This window comes from Muntiacus reevesi, chromosome 18 (assembly GCF_963930625.1).
Source record: "Muntiacus reevesi chromosome 18, mMunRee1.1, whole genome shotgun sequence".
NCBI lineage: Eukaryota > Metazoa > Chordata > Mammalia > Artiodactyla > Cervidae > Muntiacus > Muntiacus reevesi.
In genome coordinates, this window is record NC_089266.1 from 38,537,668 (window position 1) to 38,557,164 (window position 19,497).

Consider the following 19,497-nt stretch of genomic DNA (forward strand, 5'->3'; position numbering starts at 1 on the left):
CTGCTGGGAACATAGGGGTGCCTGTATCTTTTCAAATTAGAGGTTTTTCTGGATATGTGCCCAGGAGTGAGATGGCTGGATCATATGGCAACTCCACTTTTAGTTTTTTGAGGAATCTGGATACTGTTTTACATAGTGGCAGCACTGCGTAAAATTATGATTACATCATACCCTCTCCAGCAAATTATTTGTAGACATTTTAAAAAAACATTTTCTTGGCTGTGCCTGACTGCTGCGTGCAGGCTTTGTCTGGTTGCAGAGAGCACGGGCCGCTCTCCGCTGCAGGGCTCTGTAGTTGGTGCTCGTGGGCTGTGGGATCTTCCCAGACCAGGAACTGAACCCATGTCCCCTGAATTGGCAAGAGGATTTTTTTTTTTTTTTTGGCAAGCGAATTCTTAACTACTGGACCACCAGGGAAGTCCTATTTGTAGCCTTTTTAATGATGAGCATTCTGCCTGGTGTGAGGTCTCATTGCAGTTTTGATTAGCTTTTCTTGGATACATAGTGATGTTAAGCATCTTTTCATGTGCCTATTGGCCATATCCGTGTCTTGGAGAAATGTGTATTTAGGTCTTTTGCCCCTTTTTCAATTGGGTTGGCTTTTTTTTGTTTGTTTTTTACTTGTGTGAGCTGTTTGTATATTTTGGAGATTAAGCCCTTACTGGTTGCATCATTTGCAAATATTTTCATTTTGTTTATGGTTTCCTTTGCTGTATAAAAGTTTATAAGTTTGATTGAGTCCTATTTGTTTATTTTGCTTTTATTTCTATTGCCTTGGGAGACTGACCTAAGAAAACATTGGTATGATTTGTGTCAGAGAATATTTTGCTTATGGTCTCTTATAAGAGTTTTATGGTGTCATGTCTTATATTTAAGTCTTTAAGCCATCTGGAGTTTAATTTTTGTGTAAAGTGTAAGGGAGTGTTCTAACTTCTTTGATTCACATGTGCTGTCTTGCTTTCCCAAAACCACTTGCTGAAGAAACTGTCTTTTCTCCATTCTCCTGCCACCTTTATTGAAGATTAGTTGACCATAGGTGTGTGGGTTTATTTCTGGGTTCTCTGTTCTGTTCCATTGATCTCTATATCTGTTTTTGTGCCAATACCAGGCTATTTTGATTTATTGTAGCTTTGTAGTCTGACGTCTGTAGTATGAAATCTGGGAGGGTAATGCCTCTAGCTGTGTCTTTTCTCATTGCTTTGGCAATGCTGGAATTACTTTGGCAATTTTGGGTTATGGATCCATATAAATTTTAGGATTATTTATCCTAGTTCTGTGAAAAATGTCCTGGGAGACTTGATAGCGAGTCCCATTAAATCTATAGATTGCTTTGGCTAGTATGGCCATTTAACAATATTAATTCTTCCAATGCAAGAACATGGGGTATCTTTCCGTTTCTTTGACTCATCTTCAGTTTCCTTTATCAATGTTTTGTAGTTCTCAGCATATAAGTCTTCCACCTCCTTGGTAAGGTTTATTCCTAAATATTTAATTTTTTTGATGCAATTATAAAGGATTTTTTTTTTTTTTACTTTCTGGTATTTCATTGTTAGTGTAAAGAAATGCAACGGCTTGTATGTTAATCTTGTGCTCTGCTACCTTGCTGAATGTATTTTTGTGTGGAGTCTTTAGGATTCTCTTTATATAGTTATCATGTTATCTGCATATAGTGACAATTTTACCTCTTCTTTTCCAATGTGGGTATCTTTTAAATTTCTTCTGATTGCTGTGGCCAGGACTTCCAATGCTCTGTTGAATAGAACAGGTGAGAGTGGGCATCTTTTTTCCAGATTTTAGTGGGAAAGCGTTCAACTTTTCACCATTGAGTATTATGTTGGCTATGGCTTAGTCAAAAATAGATTTTATTATGTTGAGATATATTCCTTCTATGGGCTTCCCTGGTAGCTCAGCTGGTAAAGAATCTGCTTGCAATGCAGGAGACCCCAGTTCAATTCCTGGGTTGGGGATGATCCGCTGGAGAAGGGATAGGCTACCCACTTCAGTATTCTTGGGCTTCTTTGGTGCTCAGCCGGTAAAGAATCAGCCTGCAATGTGGGAGACCTGGGTTCAATCCCCTAGGTTGGGAAGATCCCCTGGAGGAGGCATGGCAACCCACTCCAGTATACTTGGTTGGAGAATCCCTATGGACGGAGGAGCCTGGCAGGCTGCAGTCCACAGGGTCATAAAGAGCTGGACACGACTGAGTAAGTATAGCACATATATTCCCTCTATACCCAATTTGGTAAGAGTGTTTATCTGAATAGATGTTTTAACGGGGAATTCTGATCACTCCGGGCTACACGGTCAGCTTGGGGGGTGGGGAATGGTCCCCTTGAGGGGCTTATTTATGAGGTCCTGGTCCGAGTTACTAATGTCAGCTGGTTTCTTTGCCTGGACAACTCTGACAACTTTGACAGCAGGCCCTAATCCCCAGAAAGCTAGTGTCCTCTACACCAGACGACATGCCCTCTGCCTGGAACTATGGGTGATGGGCTGGCCCCTTGAGGTGGGGCAGGTGGATAGGAACCTGCTGTTTAGTCCAGCTCTTTCCATCCCTGAGTTTGACCTCTCCTGAGTTTGACCTCTCCTTCCACTACCTTTCTCCCCACTGCCGCCTGAAGCAGGCATCTGGAAGACAGTGCTCAGTGGGCAGGAGGAGCCACGGCCAGAGGGGCAGGGGCCTTTCCCACTGGCTAGAGGGGCTGGGAGGTCTTGTAAATTCCCAGTTGAGCTCCAGCTCATCCCTGTAGCCAATCAGGAGGGCAGGCAGGGACCCACATGCATCCAGAGGCTGGAGAGGCCATTGGTCAGGACTGCTGGCTCTGGGGTGAGGTCCCCCCAAAGGTTCTCTCCGGGTACTTAAGAGTCTGGCTCTCACCTTCAACCATTCCACCACCAGCATCCCTCACTTCTGGAAACCTTGGTTCTTTTTTTTTTCACCATCCTGGCCTTGTGGGGCTAGTCCTCTTTACTGTTCAGTCGTGGAGCTTAACAGAATTCCCCAGCACACACAGTCACTCACTGTCCAGTGCCAGCCCACAAATAGCCACCAGAGCCTCGAGCATTGCCAAATGCTGTGTTTATTGGTCTGTTACACTGAAGAGTATAGTTTCTGAGCCAAAAAACATACACATTCTGCTCCTCACAAAACCAGAGTCACTAAGGCAGGCACACAATGGCCGCCATACTTGGTGGAGGCCAAGGACTCATGAGCGACAGGTGGGCAATGGGGCAGGCTGCCCCTAAACAGGCTGTGCAGTGCCCGGGGCTGGGGAGACTGTGTGGGATGCAGAGAGGTTGCCGGGCTCTTTCCCACGTTTCTCAAACGCAGGAAGTCTCTAGACCTCAGTGATCGCTGGGTAGGCCCAGCCCCTGTGGCAGAGCGGCCTCCTGGCCCCAGAACAAGGACCATCCTGCTTGTACTGACGAGAGGGGCAGTGGGGATGATGGAGCAAGCGGTATGACTAGGCCTGCCTGGGGTCAGGAGCTGGGGCCCCCCTAGCACCTCTGTGAGTGAGGCTCCTCCACGGGGGTTCCTGGGTCTCTAGCATCCTTGGCATCCTGAGAAGCATGTGGAAGGAAGAGCGAGCCTTGCTTCTTGCCAAGAACAGACTGGGGAGATCCAAGCACCCTCCCCTCCACCTCAGGGACTCAGCAGATGCCGGGGACAGATGGTGGGCTGCCCGGGGCTCCAGAGCCTGTTCCTGAGAGGAGGCCATGAAAGGACTGCCTCCTTAAAAGAATCACCCTGGGGTTCCTGTGCAGGTGCTTCTGCCACATTCCAGGTCGTTCTGCTGGCGAAAGCATCACTCACACACAGTTTTCAGGGATGCATCTAACGCACGAAGCAGGAGCAGGGTGCTGAGTGGCACCGTACAGATACACGTGGGTGCACTGTACAGGCTTGGCGGGTGGGGGATGGTGCACGGGGTCACCTCGGGTGGCCAAAGGCAGTGGCAGTGCTGCTAAGGTGGGTTGTTCCCACCAGGGCCCATGTTGTTGGGCTGTCCCGCAGTATCAGGGAAGGGCCTGGGCTGCAGCCCAGGTCTCCTGCATCCAGGACACACACCCAGACTGGCAGCTGTTCCTCCTGCCCCCGTTGGGGCCAGTGTGTGCACAGGCACTGGGCCTGCAGAGGGGCTCTCAGAAGAGGTACAGCCCCGGGTCCCCTCAATCCACCCAGCTGGGGCCCAGGCAACCACAGCCCTCCTAAGTCTACAGGGCCTCAGGGAGGTCACAGGGAGCTGTCCAGGCTCAGGATGCCAGTGGCAGTGGGGCTGTCCCCAGGTATTTGGGAGGGGAGCAGAGTAGGTGTCCCCCAAGGCAGTCATTCTCTGAGGCAGATCCCTCCCTTCCCAGCCCTGACTTTAGGGCCTTCTGGCCCCTGCGTTGCCCTGCGGGGCCGGCACTGCCCGGAGTCGGATCCCAGGCTCACAAGCACTTTGTTAGAACACAGTGGGGCAGGCGCGGGGGCTGGGGGCTGGGGCAGTCTTGGCTGCACCGCCCCTGCACCTCGCTGCGTGGGGCCCCGGGGCCGGGGGCCCAGGCTCTGGCGGGCAGCTGCCTCCTGGCGGCGGCCTCACTTGTTCTCTATGAGCGTCTGCACCTTGTGGACTAGGTCCCGGGCGATCCTCAGGATCTCCTGGGCGTCATGATGCTCAGCCCGCTCTGGGGGAGACATGGATAACTGAGGGGGGGTGGGGGCAGCAGTCTGGGAGGAGCCCGGGGTCCACCCACCCGGCTCTATTTCCACCTGGACTCCTGACATTCCCTTACGGGCCGGGCCAGTATTCCTAAGACACCCTCTACCCTGCCCAGACCAGGCGTAGAGGGCCCCCCGCCCAACAGCCCTGCAGGGGCAGCCGGCACAGCTGAGTGGCTCCTACCGTTGAAGAACTTGATGATGTCGGTGAAATCCATGTTGTTGTCGCGGATGATCTCTCGGTAGGCCTCCACCAGGGCCAGGGCGATGAATAGGACAAAGTGATCCGAGGAGATGTGCCGGGCCGCCCAGATCACCTCCCACACAGCGAACACATCCTCGTACGGCAGCTCTGGGGATGGCGAGGGGGCTGAGACTGGGCCTGGCCGCCAGTGGTCGCCTCGCGGAGACAGAGCTCCAGGGCCCGGGTTCCAGGACCAGTCCACCGCAGGGCCCGGTGGAGAGGGCGGCTCCCAGGCGAGGCCCCGCCCTTCCTCTATAGGCACCGCGCACTAACCAACCGCGCCGCTGGAGCTGGGTAAGCCCCGCCCTCCCCCGTGGTCGTTCCCGCACCCTGGCCTCGCGTGGAGGCCACATCACACTAGAGTAGCTCTACTTCTATAGGCTTTGGTGCTCAGGAGGACTTGGTTTGAAAACAGTTCTGAAAACCATTGCCTTTGGGTGATTTTCAACCCGGGCTGCACTGTGGATTCACCTAATGGCTTTTAAAGTCACCACACTTAGTAAGTCCGGGGCTGGTGAGGACCAGGGCTCCTCAGAGGGGTTCCACACTGCGGTGTGGGCTGAGAACTCTGGAGATGTCCCACTGCCCCGACCCCAGGCCTGTCCTCCAGCCCACCTCTCACCTCTCTTAAAATCCAGCAGGAACCAGCGGTAACAGAAGTAGAAGTGGGTGTAGTCTCCATTCTGATGCATGAGTTCAAACAGCTCTGAGTCCAGGATCTGGTTTGAATGGAGAAAGGGCGCTGGGTTGAATAGGTGCGGGCACTGTCCCCAGTGCCCTGTGTCCCCCACCCCCAGGCCCCTCGGGTGCCCCCCGGGCAGCTGCATCTGCCCCTCCTGTCTCTCTCCCGGGCCAGGGCTGCACCCTGCGGCCCCACCCATCTCTCTGGGATGTCCTCTTTGGAATGATGCCATTTTCTGGGTGATTTCATCATTGACCACACTACTCGCCAGAACGCTCAGAAGCATAAGCATTCATACACCAACACTCCTCCTCAACTGGTAAGGTTGAAAGTGATGGGGTTTTGGGTTTTTATTTTTAGTTATTTTTTAGTTCTACCAGTTTATTGCTACAACCTGTTTCCCTCCACCCTTATGCATGGTGTGCTCAGTCATGTAACCCCATGGACCGCAGCCCTCCAGGCCCTTCTGTCCATGGACTTTTCCAGGCAGGAATACTGGAGTGGGTTGCCATTTCCTTCTCCTGGTTTTTATTTTTTAATGAAAGAAACTAAGCTTATACATAAAACACATTTTGGGAGCGCTCCCCAGCCTCCCGAGGATAATGAACAAGCCCAGCTCTGCCCCATCACACGCCCCCGCTAGCTGCGGACCTCACCTGGATAAGGGAGCGCATGTTAGCAAAGTGGGCGTCCATGGCACCCCCATTGGGGAAGTTCTGGCTCATCCTCTTCATGAGGTGGCTGAAACAGCTGTAGGCCAGCTGGTCTGTGGGGGAGGTGGGTGTGAGGCTGGCAGGGAGGGGGGCAGAGTTGGCTCACGTTCCCCACCCCAATGCAGACCACACCATTCCCTGTTCCTTTCCCCAGCTTGGATTGGCCCAGGCCCAGTCCCACCGCCCTCTCCTCACCATTGTCCAGGACGACCAGGAGAGGTGCCAGCAGGTCACACATGCCCTGCACGTAGCCCACATCCAGATGCTCCCACACGTAGCTGAAACAGCAGGGGGTCTCTGTGGCTGTGCACTGTTCTCCCCTCCCCTCGGGGACTCCTGGGGAGACGACCCCTAGACCAGTCGGCTACCCAGAGGTCAGCCTTTCCTCCACCCTGAAGCACTGGAGTGCTATACCAACCATCCACAGCTACTGTTCTCCAGGCCCTCGGGTAGAGATGGACAAGCCATCACCACCCCCAACGTGCTGGTGGGGACCAGCTGAGGCTTCCCGGAGAGGCATGGCTAAAGCTGAGATCTGAAAGGCCTCAAGAATGACAGGAGGGGGGACACACAGACTAGGGAGCCGATCACGAGACAGGCACAGGGCCGGGGAGCAGGGCACTGCTGGACCTAACGTTGCAGAGAGCAGGGTCCCCGCCCCCCGCCCAGCCCGGCCCCCACTGGCACCTGCACATGACGTCTCGGAGCCGCTCGAGGTTGGGGGGTGTGAAGTACCAGTAGTTGCGGTCACATCGCTGCACGTCCTTGTCTATGCGATGCAGGTTTAAGGCCACGGTGTCCAATAATTCTATCTGGAAGAGTGGAGGGCCCTCAGGGGTAAGTCAAGGGCCAGAGGTGATGCCCGAATAAAGGAATACAGCTCGGGCAGGGAGCCAAGGCCTCGGAGCACAGAGTCCTGTGTGCCTGCTGAGGGAGGGGCCCAGTGCTCCCCTCCAGGACAGTCCAGGCCACCCCGCTGTCCCCTGCCTCTGGGGCCACTGAGAGCAATGCCTGGGGAATGAGCACATACAGTGTAGGCAGCAGCGCACACGGCCGCGAGCTCCTCCCCCGGCTCCAGCTCGCCGGCCTGCGAGGCCTTCTCCTGGCCGGGTTCTTGGGGTTCGGAGACCTGGGCTTCGGGGACCATCCCGGCGGAGCCTTCCTCCCCAGCACCGTCCTCCTCCTCAAAGCCCATCTGGCCCTCGTCTATGCTCGACTGGATGCCCGAGGTCACGGAGTAGTTGCGGGAGGAAGGCAGGCCCGAGTCTGGAGAGTCGAACTCTACCGACTGCTGCTCCACCACCGCCATGCCTGTGGGCCCCGCCTCCGCCCCCGGCTCAGCCTCTGGTCTGGGGTCTTCGGGTCCCAGGGGCCTTGGAGGCTCCAGGTCATCCACAGAGACAAACACCTGTTGGACAGGGGGGGGCGTGAAGACAGCGGGGCTCATGCCTGCCCTCCTGCACCACCCTCAGCTCAGCCTCTCTTCCAGGGTCAGAACCAAGAGGGACACAATTCTCCTCACATCCCCACTCCCACCCTATGGCTCCCCAGCACTGCCTCCCCAGGGGGAGTGCCAAACAACCCCAATCCCCCGACCCAGCCGACCAGGCTCCGGGAAAACATGAAAACACCATCTCCAGCCCCATCTGGCCTCATGCTGGTGAGAAAAAGTGTGAAGGGAAGAAGGAGGACGGAGGCCTGGACACTCGATGGCCAGTGTGAGTAAGTGAGCCTCTACAAACACAGCTGTCGTGGGCTGCCTCGGGCCGGGACAGCTTCCACAGTGTCGTGGTGTGGCCTCTGGGGCAGCCCGGGGACGTGGCAGGCTGGAGGTGCTAGGAAAAACAAGTTCTTCCTTATTTTCAGGACTGAGCGTGCAGTAGTAGAACAAGGCAGGAAACCTCTCTAGCAAGTACCTCATCAGTTAGATTAGCTGACGATAAGCTGAGGAGAAGGAAGAAGGAAAAAAGAAACATGTTCTACTGATTGGGGAACGATCCACACACTCCCACAGACAAGTCACAGGGAAAAGAAGAGACATATCTGGATGGTTCTGTCTCATTTTTCTATTTGGACTATGGAGGGAAGGGATGCTTAAAAGGAGTTTTCACTTTGGGCAAGAAGCACGAAGTGCTGTTGGGTTAGCGCCTGCGAGAAAGGCTACTTGTGTCCACCAGCTAAGCAGCTGGGGCACGGATTGAGACTTGGGGTTTAACAAAACCCAAAGCAGAAAGAGATCTGTTCACAAACATGGGATTCAGAACAAAGACCATGGAAAGGAGAGGATGCCTCAGCAGTTATATTTCTTTTTAAGTCTTGCTCAACTTGAGTTTTCAGTTAATAGGAGTTAAATAACAAGAATATACAGTGTCTAAAGAGGCAGTCTTAAAGAAAAAAAAATTAGTTAATAAAAGAATGTCCTGAAAACTGAAACTTTTCAGTTCTAGTTGGGCCCAGCAGCCATAGATTGGGACTTGACGTTCACCTACAAGTCAGGGGTGATGTGGGAAGAACCACACAGGCTCTGAACTGGCTTCTCATGGCCAACTCTATGAGATGGGACTGCTCCAAGTGCACACCCACCCCCAGTCTCAGCTCTAGGAGAAGCCTCTACAATCAGAGGAGCTGAGAGGGGGCATGGAGCCCCAGAGATGGGAAGAGAAGTCCCTCATCCTATCACTAGTCGACTTAGGACTGGAGCCCAGGGAGGCCCAATCCTAGCCTTGAGGTCTCTCTACAAAGAGGGAAAAGTGTTGGAAGTATTAGTCGCTCAGTCGTATCTAACTCTTTGCAACCACATGGACTGCAGACTGCCAGGCTCCTCTGTCCATGGAATTCTCCAGGCAAGAATACCGGAGTGGGCTGCCATTTCCTTCTCCAAGGGATCACACCTGCGTCTCCTGCATTGCAGACAGATTCTTCACTGTCTGAGCCACCAGGGAAGCCCCAGAGAAGGAGGGCCTCCCTAATTCCCCATAAATCCACCCTCCTCTGCTAGTCCATTAGGACAGAACACAATACGCCAAACGGGCAGCAGGCAGACCGTCATCCCATCTTTCAGTGCAAAGAAACGACACACACGGACACGTGGAGGCGTGTGCTCCAGGGCCCCACTGCCCGCGAGCACCAGAGGTCAGGCCTACGGCGCTGGTGGCCCCGCCCCGGCCCCCAGGTCCCGTCGGGCTCACGTCATTGCTGATGGTGGAGTCTCGGTGGACGAGGCGCTGCACGTGGCTGTCGATGCTGCTGCCCGAGGAGAACTTGGTGAGTGTGGCCGGGTGAGCCTCCCGCTCCCGCTGCCTCACCACCACCTCGCAGGCCTTCCACTCCGCCAACACCTGCTGGTACCTCGCTGCCACCACTGTGTCCACCTGTGCTCAGACCACAGCGTGACCGTGGGGGGGAGGGGCACACCGGGCCCCCCTCGGCGGCCGTCCTCCCGGGACAGCCGGAGACTCGGGCTGGGCCCGGGGGGTGAGGATGGCGGCGCCGCTCTGCCCTGTGTCTTTCAGGCTGGGTAGAGACCAAGGTTTCTGAGGCGCCCCTCCACTCCCCGGGTTCCCCTGGCCTGGCTCTCCCCGCCTGTGCCCCCGTCCTCCCCCTCACCTGCTCCATCTCCTTCTTGCTCATGCCAAACTTGTAGTGCCCAAGCAGGAATGGCCAGACGTCCTGGCGGATCTCGTGCTCCACGCCTCCGTAGTAGACCTGCCGCAGCAGCTCCAGCTCCTTGTAGTTCTGAGGGACCCAGGGAGGCAAGACTGTATGGGCCGGCCGGGCAACCCCATGCGCTGGAGAGCCGGGGCTGGGGCCAGGGATGGTTCTGGGACTGTCACATCCCTGCACTGCCCTGCCCCCCCAGGCCAGAGCTGGAGGAAGATCTACTTCAACCCCTCCAGGGCAGGAAAGGAGCCTGGAGAGATGCAGAGGGTCTCCATGCAGAAGCAGAAAAGACTCCCTGTCTGGTCTCTTTCCCATGGAGACCACAGGCCTAGTTGTCTGAGACTCCACCGTGACCCCCGTGCTCCACGGCCACCTGTCCTGGCCACACAGGCCTGGTTGTCTGAGGCTCCGCTGTGACCCCCGTGCTCCACGGCCACCCGTCCTGGCCACACAGGCCTGGTCGTCTGAGGCTCCGCTGTGACCCCCGTGCTCCATGGCCACCCGTCCTGGCCACACAGGCCTGGTTGTCTGAGACTCCACCGTGACCCCCGTGCTCCGCGGACACCCATCCTGGCCCGTCACCTCCGAGCCTGCACCACGCCTTTCACCCAAATGCACACTTGGTCTGTGACAGCCACTCGCAGAGCACGGTGGGCGGCTCTCATCGCGGCCTCCTGCCAAGCCACCCCAGAGCCTGGCAGCCCAGAGTGCGCACCTTTGCATCCTTTTGATACTTGCTCCACACGTCCTTGGTGAGGCCCCCCGAGGCCCCCGGAGGCCGGACGATGTTGTGATGCACCAGCGCCGACAGGTGGGTGCGGACGGTGGACAGGTGGCGGCAGTAGGCCAGCCCTGGGGGGGGCGGGGGGGAGTCAGGAGGCTGTGACCCTGTGTCCCGGTGCCCGCCCCGCCCTTGCCCCCTCCCCTGGTGGCCCCACCTCACCCCACACTCACAGCCGTAGAAGGCCCGGGACACGATCTGCCTCTTCATGCTCTCACACAGCAGCCTGAGGGGCAACCTGTGGGATCAGCCTGACTCAGGGCTGCTCCTCCAGTGGGAGGATTAAGGAGGGAGGACCTTCCGGCTCAGGGGGCAGGTGAGGAGCTTGGGTGGTACAGGGAGCAGGATCTACAGCCCGGGAACGTGTCAAGGGCTCCCTGGCCTTGCCAGCTACTCTGGGTAGAGCTGCTGGGGGCCCAGCCTGGTCCCCAACCACCCCGGGGATCTTGGGCAACTAACTTTGCGTTAGTACATCTTGGTGTCCTCGTGTGAAAATGGAGAGAGCCATCTGAGGGTCAACAGGCGTAACAGGGTTAGGATGAAGTTACAGGTGAAAAAGCAGCCAGTGAAAGCATCAAGGGTGGGCACATGGCCCTCTCACAAATGCCATGCACACAGTGTTCCTGGTAACATGGCAGACGCCCAGACACCTGCTGAAGCATTCTCAGACGTCAGCCTGACGGCGGGATCCAGGTCCACCCGGGAAGAGGAGCTCCAGATACCGAGCACTTGGCCAGTGCCAGGCACAGCTCTGGGCACTCATGTGCATTGTATACCTCATTCAGTGCTCACAGGTACCTTAGGGAACAGGCGGTATTATCCCCATTTCACAGATGAGGAAACTGAGGCTCAGAAACAGGAGCTCAGAGAGACTCAGTGACTTGGCAGAGCCGCAGGAGGAACAGAAGTGAAATTAGAACCCAGGTGTGTCCAACTCAGGACCAGCCCGTGTCAGGCAAGTGACACAGGCCCAAACACACACACACTCGGACGCACAGGCCCACTCACCGGTCGGGCACACAGCCGCAGTGGCTGGGGGGTGCATACGGGGAGCTGCTGGTAGAGCAGGAGAAGCAGGAGCCCTGGCTGCGCAGGGGCTGTAGGTGCCAGGCCGGCGGGCTGGGCCCAAAGCCCTGCATCTCGATCATGTCGCCAGCATCTGAGAGTGGGAAGGGGGCCACAGTCAGGGCCTGGCCGGTCTCCTCCCCCAAGCACCCTGCCGCATGCCCACCTCTGTGCCCAGAGCTGCAGCATGAAGTCGCCCTTTGGTGGAAAACCACAGAGGTGGTGCCTGCCTGGCCCAGGGTCCAGAGCCCAGAGATGGAGGTGGTGGAGAGAGAGAGAGAGAGAGAGGGTGTCTGACTCTTCCCACCTGGCCTTTCTGAGTGTGATACGGTACTTTCACTGAGTCATGGATGACTGTGCCTATCCTCCCCGTTGTGCTATGAGCGATGGGACAGACACTTGTTTTTCTAGAGGGAGGAGAAAGAAAGAGAAGGAACAAGAAAAGCCTGAGCTCTCTGAAATGCTGCCAGCTGGCTTGGCCTGCCAGGATTCAGCCTGGTCCTCTTAAACAAACTCTCAGATATGCAGGAAAATGCCTGGAACACTGCGATCTCGGAACCTTCCCATGCCAGGAGTCTCCACTGGTCAAAGTCCCTGAAGGACCCCAGGACTGAGCCACCAGTCCTGGTCCACAGACCTCATCCCTCTGAGGGCTCTAGACCTGGTGGCCAGTGGCTAAGGAGGAGCAGTGCGCCCTGCCTGGGCAGGTGCCCCTGCTGCCAGCTCAGCAGCAGGCGAGTTCTCCGTCCCTGCCCAGCCTGACTGCCCTCGGCACAGTGGCCTCCTGCAAACACGCAGGCGAGCTGGCAGGAAGGGCAAAGATCCCACACAGTTCCGCCACCCAGAGGAACATGCTGCGGAAGACAGCTCCTTGGACATGTTTCCACCACCACAGACCAAGCCTCCTCAGCCAGCCCAGCTGGTCTGAATCAGAACTCAAGATTTTTGAGAGCATCGAGGGCCCATGTGGGACAGGCACTGCTTACTCGGGGGACTCTGGCAGGTCCGTGAGCCACAAAGATGAAGCAGAATGAGGGCAGAAAGTAAAAGGACCAGGAGAAGATGCCAGGGGGGAGGGAAAGGACCGAGAAGCCTGAAGAAGACAAGGAAAGAGAGAGAAGGAAGGAGAGTGCTCTGTGTGTGTGTCATAGAGACTTCTTTCTGCACATTACGGCCTGGGCCCTCGGCTGCTGTGAGTCTGGGGCAGACTCCAGCTCTGGGTGTGCTCTGGCGGGCAGGACTAAGCTGACCCCCTCCAGTCCCCTCAGAGGCGGCCCTCTCTGGGCCCCAGGGGCTCTCTTTCCAGATCCACAGCTGGGATTTTTTCGATATCTGGCCCTTCAGCTCCACCCGGAGGCAAATTAAGGGAACACACTGGGTGTGGGGGCAGGGGGGGGCTGCGGCTCTGGGACGGAGGGGTTGCAAGCCATGCCTGAGATTCTGGGAAGAAGGAGGAGGGGACAAATGCAGGTGGGATGGGGCAGGAGCCCAGATCAGGCCCCTGCAGCAGGCAGGCAGGAGGGAGGCCCGTGGTGGGGGGAGGCAGGGGGCCCAGCCAGGTAGGCAGCAGGCAGCAGCAGGTGGGTAGGTGGAGTAGGGGGTGCCAGGTGTAGACGGTGGGCACACAGGAAAACGAGCTCATGCCCAGAAAGCAGGGCCCAACCAAGGGAAGTGTCCTGGGTCAATGCTCTTCACCTTAATTCTCCAGGAAGGAGCTGAGCCAGCCAGCATTGAACACTGCATCTCTGAATTAACCCAGTGCAAACAGCCAGAGCCCTGGAGTGACTGGGCAAGGGGCAGCAGGCTAGACGGGGAGGGTCTGCTGGGCCAGCTTTGACTCTTGACTCTCTCCTCCGAGCATGAGCAAAGTTTGCAGCGAAACAATTAGAGTGGTTGAACCCCACAGCCCCTAAGATTCCGAGTGAAAGGTGCCTGGCCTGGAGCAGAATTAGAGTGAACAGCATCTCTGCTCGGTGGGGAGGCAGCCGGGGGAGGAGGGGGGGAGGGTGGGGAAGGGAGGGGAGGGTCTGGACCCCCGCCACTTGATTCACATGCACAAGTAAAGCATGTCGCAGGCCTGGAAAGCAATGGCTAGCAGAACGGACTCAACAGTGTTGTCATTATGGACTGGAGTGGAGGTGGGGCTCCCATACTGTCCCCCCAGCCGCCTGGTAACACAGTTCACACACCTCCTCCCCCTTCTCAAGGGCTGGGGTCGGGGCTGTACACTGGGTGAGCCTGACCCCTGAGTTCCTCAGGAGGATGCTCAGACAAGCCCCCGAGGCCCCTGGACCCTCTGAGTTTCTCTGACCCCAGAGGCCTCGGTTCTCAGAGCATCCAGGGATGGCTTCCTCATCTCCATGACCACCAAACAGGGGCTCTACTGGGACTCCCAGTCTTCAGCCTGACTACCATTTGTGGGGTGAGAAGGGGCTCCCGACTCTCCTCACTTAGCCTTCCCACGCTGCTCCAAGTCCGCGAACCTGGAAATGAGCACGAGCACCAAGCATTGGTCTGCAAGGCAAGTCCGAGTGGCAGGCCAAGTGCGGGCGGTCAGCGTGGGGGCGAGGCTCCCCTGGTTCCTACCGGCTGGCCTGGGGGGGGGGTCCCCCTGCAGGGCTGGGAGAGGGGGCAGGCACAAGGGCAGGGATGTGGTGGCCACGGGGGCAGCTGGCAGGCTGGGCGGAGGGTGTGCTAGGTGTGTTCGAGGCCATGGACTTGGTTGCCCTTTACAGGCATGGTGGCCAAGCTCAGAAACTGGATTCTTTGGTAGACTTTTGTATGAGGAGGGTGTTGCGTATTCCTGAATACCCTCTGTGAAAGTCGCTCAGTTATGTCCGACTCTTGTGACCCCTTGGACTATACAGTCCATGGGATTCTTCAGGCCAGAACACTGGAGTGGGTAGCCTTTCCCTTCTCCAGGGGATCTTCCCAACCCAGGGACTGAACTCAGGTCTCCTGCATCGCAGGTGCATTCTTTACCAGCTGAGCCACAAGGGAAGCCCAAGAATACTGGAGTGGGTAGCCTATCCCTTTACCAGTGGATCTTCCTGACCCAGGAATTGAACCAGTGTCTCCTGCATTGCAGGTGGATTCTTTACCAACTGAGCTATGAGGGAAGCCCCACATTCCCTGTGTAGGGGCAGAGAAAGGGGAGAAGGAATTACTCTGTGGCCGGGGGGTGAGATAAATTAGGAGTTTGGGATTAACATATAAATATATTACTATGTGTAAAATAGATAAACAAGGACCTACAGTATAGCACAGGGGACTACAGTCAATATCTTACAATAACCTATAATGGAAACTAATCTGAAAGAGAATGTATTCATATATAAAACTGAATCACTTTGCCGTGTACCTGAAAGTAACACAACATCGTAAATGGTTTAAAAAATAAAAACAAATAAATAAAAAGAATGGTAGGGAATTGTTCAAGTGGATACAGGGAGGCATAAACAAACTCGAAGATATTTTTGTAATAATCTGCCTCACAAACTGTGTGTGTGTGTGTGTGTGTGTGTGTGTGTGTGTGTGTGTGTGTGTGTGTGTGTGTGTGTGTGTGTGTGTGTATTTCATAGAAATCTATTGACCTCAAAGCTCTGGCTATACTGTCTGCAGGTGAATGTGACCATGAATAGCAATCAAGCCCCCCGCACCAGGGCAACAGAATCAAAGGGTTCCATGTCTGCATTAAGGTCTGATGAAATAGAGACGGCCTGACTTTCATCCTGGACAATGGACTGTCCTAAGTTTCTTCTCCTACTTGTTGTATAAACACCACCCTCATCTCCTAAAATGTTGGGGATTATATATTTAATTGGTCATTCCTGGAGAACAGAAAGGGCTTCCCAGGTGGGGATAGTGGTAAAGAACCTGTCTGCCAATGAAGGAGACATGAGTCTCGGGTTCAATCCCTGAGTCAGGAAGATCCCTTGGAGGATGGCATGGCAACCCACTCTAGTGTTCTTCCCTGGGGAATCCCCATGGACAGAGGAGCCTGGCGGGCTGTGGTCGGACACGACTGAAGTGACTTAGCACACGTGCAGAGTATAGAAAAGAGATAGAGATGAAGATTTTTCCACTAGCTCCTATATGGACACAATATATATTTTTAATGAAAAAAAAGAAGAAAGAAATGAATCTGTGGCATGGGAACACTTCCCCTCAGGTCTGAGAGAGGGGGCCTCAGCCCTTCAGAACCAATCTTACGTGACCTAGGCCTCACTGGTCCCCCGGCCAGTGCCTCTCCACCAGTCAAGCTCTGCGCCAAGAGGACTGGTGACCAGAGAAGCTGTGGGCACTGTCCTGTAATTTCCAGTAAAGGGGTCTTTGCAACCCTGGACTCAGGTCCCTGAGGACGGGAACACAGCTATCTGATATCTTTGGCACAGATATTTCTAGATTTCATGCTAAAGTGTTAGCTGGGTCAACTGAGCCCTGGGTCTTTCCATGGTGGCCCCAACCCCTCCCCTGACCCCAGGTTACTCCTGTTCCCATGAGCTGTCCAGCCCCTAGCCCTGCAGAGGAGGGGCCTGCTCTTCTGCCCTGTTTACATTAAGTCTGGAGTCAGAGGCACGGGCTGTCTTTCCAGACAGTGGGAGAGAAAGAGACACTGTCTTGGGTTTATCAGCATGATCCACCCCCCAGAGCGGGAACAGGGCTCAGAGAGCCATTCATTCCCAGGAGGGAACCAGATAATCAGACTTCCCACCAGGGAGTCTCTAATCCCTTCCCTCTCCGTTGGGAGGCTTCCCCTCACAGGTTCAATGGGGAACCCAGAGCCGCCTGCCCATGGTCCTTGTCCCTCTGGCTGGCGCCTTCTTCCACCCTCCCTGATCTGCCTCCTAGGTACAAGTCCCGTAATGCCAACACTGCCATCTGAGCCCCTGCGGTGGGTGGCAGGTGGGCCCAGGGGATTGGGACGGAGCGGGAGGAAGGGGTGGATCAGGGAGACGGGAGGGATAAAAACCTTTCATCGGATTGGGAGCTGTGAGGTTCCGCGAGCAGATCATTGAGAGCATCGCGTGTAGTTTATCCTCCTCTTCCTCATCATCGTCCACCGAGGCCGCGCGGCTGGCCGCTAGGTGGTGGTAGTTAATAGTGACTGCTCAAAGAGAACAGCAGAGACGCAGAGGCGTGAGGACCCTGGTCCCAGGGCAGGAGGGTCCGGACTCCCTCCTTACGGAGTCTGGGGTCGCCTTGAGCCTGCAGGGCGTGGAAGAGGGGACCGGAGAGCCTTTTGATGAGTTACTGGGGAAAGGATGGAAGAAAGTGAGGGCCGGGAGGCAGCTACAGAGCTCACTCTTAAAGGATGCCCTCTCTAGGAAGAACAGCAGAGAGAGAACTGATGGGGGCGGTCAGGGTAGTGAAAGACAGGGGCTCCCCAGCCCTGCACGGCCGAGGCCGGGCATGACTGTTGGCAGATGGATCCCCATCATTCTTCAGCTTGTGTCATGGTCAGGCTGAACCACATCTGAAGGTCACCCTAAAATCCCCCTCTTCAAACTGAAAACCCAACCTTCTCAGGCCTTTCTGGAGCTGCTCACGAAGAGCCTGAGTCAAGTCACCCTACTGGGCTTCTGCTCCGTGAGGTGACCCCAACTGGGAAGTGACAAGACTTGAAGAGGGCAAGTGGAAGCTGCAACAGCTGAGCCGAGCAAGAGCCCGAGATTAAGTGCCAGGTTGGCAAACACGGCTGGCCAAAGCTGCGTCTCCTCCTCGGCAGGCACACCTGGGAGGCGAGGGGCCCCACACCTCCTGCCCTCCACGCTGGTCGGGAACTTGCGCTATGGCATGGCTGTGTGTTTGCAGTCTGCACAGTCTGTCCACTAATACAGGGACCACTGGTCAACAACTTGTTGGCACGAGTTAGCGCATCTCGGGAGCAGGTGGTCTGGCTGGCAATGCATGCTCTGGTCTGGTGCATTCCCTGACCTTACCCCCAAGCTCAGCGCGTCTGGCCAGGAGAGGCCCGTGGGCAATGCTCGTACCCGGTGCTCCCATGTCGGTGATGCTCACAGCGGTGCTCTGAGCAGAGAGGGAGCTCGGGGGTCGGTAGATGCTGTGGCTCAGCCCCCAGGGGCCCAGAGGGGTCACTTTTGGGCGGGGCAGGGCCCACAAGAGCCAAGCCAACTTTCAACTCCTGGCCTCCAGAGGCCCCTTGTAGCTCCAAACCTCACCCTAGATGCCCCCGACTCCCACTATTGCCCCCGCATCAGTAGCAGGTTGGGGGAGGAGCCTGGCTAGAGCAGAGTCATGGAACAATCTGCACCCACAAATCGTCCACAAGGCAGCGTGATCCTGCACCCAGGCTTCCCTATGGGGGTCACGCAGCAGGCTGAGGCGAAACGGAGAGCTCCCCACCTTCTATTTCTAGTCTAGCCACGTTTTTTCCCCTGGGGCAGGGCATGAAAGGATGGCCAAGAGAATACTGAACAGTGACTTCTGAGCCAAGAGACCTGAGGTTACAAAGTGAGAAGAAGACAGCTAGATAGACAAGACGCTACTTCTCAGGGGCATGGTTTGTGGGGGGACAGGTCCCATGCGAGGCTGAGCAACAACCTGCCTGAGTCACCCCAGCCCGGGCAGCGGGCCCTGCCGGCTGCCCCCCACCCCGGCCTCGGGTGACACTGCACCCCCCACCACCCGGAGCTCGCCTCTCTCTTCCTCCTGAGTGAGGTTTGAGACACTCACTGTGCTCGTGTCTGTGGCCAGGGTAGATGATCCGGAACACGTAGTCGGTCGCTCGCCCTGCGCTCACGTCCTCCGCGTCCACGGACCGCAGGCTGCTGCGCTTCCGTAGCCTGGGGAACACCTTCCCCTGTAGGGGTGGGGTGGGGTGGGTGGTCAGCCTGCCCTGGGTGGGGTCTGATGCAGGAGACCCCCATGCTGCTTCGAAGAGCTCCATGTGGAGAAGGATGGGGGACTGGGGTTGGGGGGGGCGGGAGAGAACCCAGTCCCTACCTCCCCTCGCCTGGAGATACCTTCCCCTGCTGGGTCCAGAGTGGGGGCTCCAGCTGCCCTCGAGGAAGAAGGCCGTTCTCCAGGCAGGACAGGAAGGACAGCAGGTGGCCTCCTTGCGGGAAGTGCAGCGGGGGCCTCTGGATGCCGTCCTGGCTCACCAGCACGAGCGTGCCACCGCTCTCTGGGGTAAACGTGTGCCAGTGAGGCTGGGTGGAGGGCCCGGAGCCGGGGGCGGCGGGAGGGGGACAGGAGGTCCGTGGGCCACGCGGCCTCCCCCCCCCACCCCTGCACCCAGCACAGGCGAGGCTCACTTTGCTGGTGGCAGTGGATGCAGACGATCTGACTGAAGGGCACGACCAGGGCGTAGTCCCAGTAGACGCTGCGGAGGAATCAGGTCGGTGTCACTGTGCCCTGAGACCTGCCACCCCGCCGAGATGCCGAGAGACTATCCAGAGGATAGCGTGACTGTGGTTGAGAAGCGACCTCGGCCAGCCGCGTCCCCCGGGGCCCCGTGCTGTCCTCGTAGCAGAGAGTCTGGCAGTCGCAACTGCCCAGAACTTGGCTCAGACAAGCCTCTCCGTGCCCAGGCCTGGCTCTGTCTGAGACATTCCAGGAACCTCTCCAGGCAGCCTCTCCCTGCAATTCTTGGCATCGGGTAAGAAGTGAGGCCTGTACCCTGGAGCA

At 56.6% G+C, this 19,497-nt stretch overlaps 1 protein-coding gene across 3 annotated transcripts in view; it reads right to left on the reverse strand.

The window, feature by feature from the left end:
* Positions 1-3,057: 3,057 nt before the first annotated feature.
* SGSM2 (small G protein signaling modulator 2) overlaps positions 3,058-19,497 on the reverse strand; it is a 37,143-nt gene continuing 20,703 nt past the window's right edge. The window contains exons 9-24 of one of the 3 annotated variants that reach the window (XM_065909339.1): positions 19,125-19,192; positions 18,834-18,994; positions 18,544-18,670; positions 16,820-16,954; positions 11,791-11,941; positions 10,956-11,020; positions 10,717-10,853; positions 9,948-10,076; positions 9,530-9,712; positions 7,372-7,749; positions 7,029-7,153; positions 6,537-6,619; positions 6,285-6,394; positions 5,569-5,665; positions 4,887-5,054; positions 3,058-4,668 (exon numbers count right to left, since the gene is read on the reverse strand). In XM_065909339.1, the coding sequence (XP_065765411.1) occupies positions 4,580-4,668; positions 4,887-5,054; positions 5,569-5,665; positions 6,285-6,394; positions 6,537-6,619; positions 7,029-7,153; positions 7,372-7,749; positions 9,530-9,712; positions 9,948-10,076; positions 10,717-10,853; positions 10,956-11,020; positions 11,791-11,941; positions 16,820-16,954; positions 18,544-18,670; positions 18,834-18,994; positions 19,125-19,192 (2,206 nt within the window). In that variant the 3' untranslated portion in view covers positions 3,058-4,579. Of the gene's footprint in view, positions 4,669-4,886; positions 5,055-5,568; positions 5,666-6,284; positions 6,395-6,536; positions 6,620-7,028; positions 7,154-7,371; positions 7,750-9,529; positions 9,713-9,947; positions 10,077-10,716; positions 10,854-10,955; positions 11,021-11,790; positions 11,942-16,819; positions 16,955-18,543; positions 18,671-18,833; positions 18,995-19,124; positions 19,193-19,497 lie in introns of those variants that run through there. The other 2 variants (XM_065909340.1, XR_010659642.1) reach the window with 2 other exon arrangements.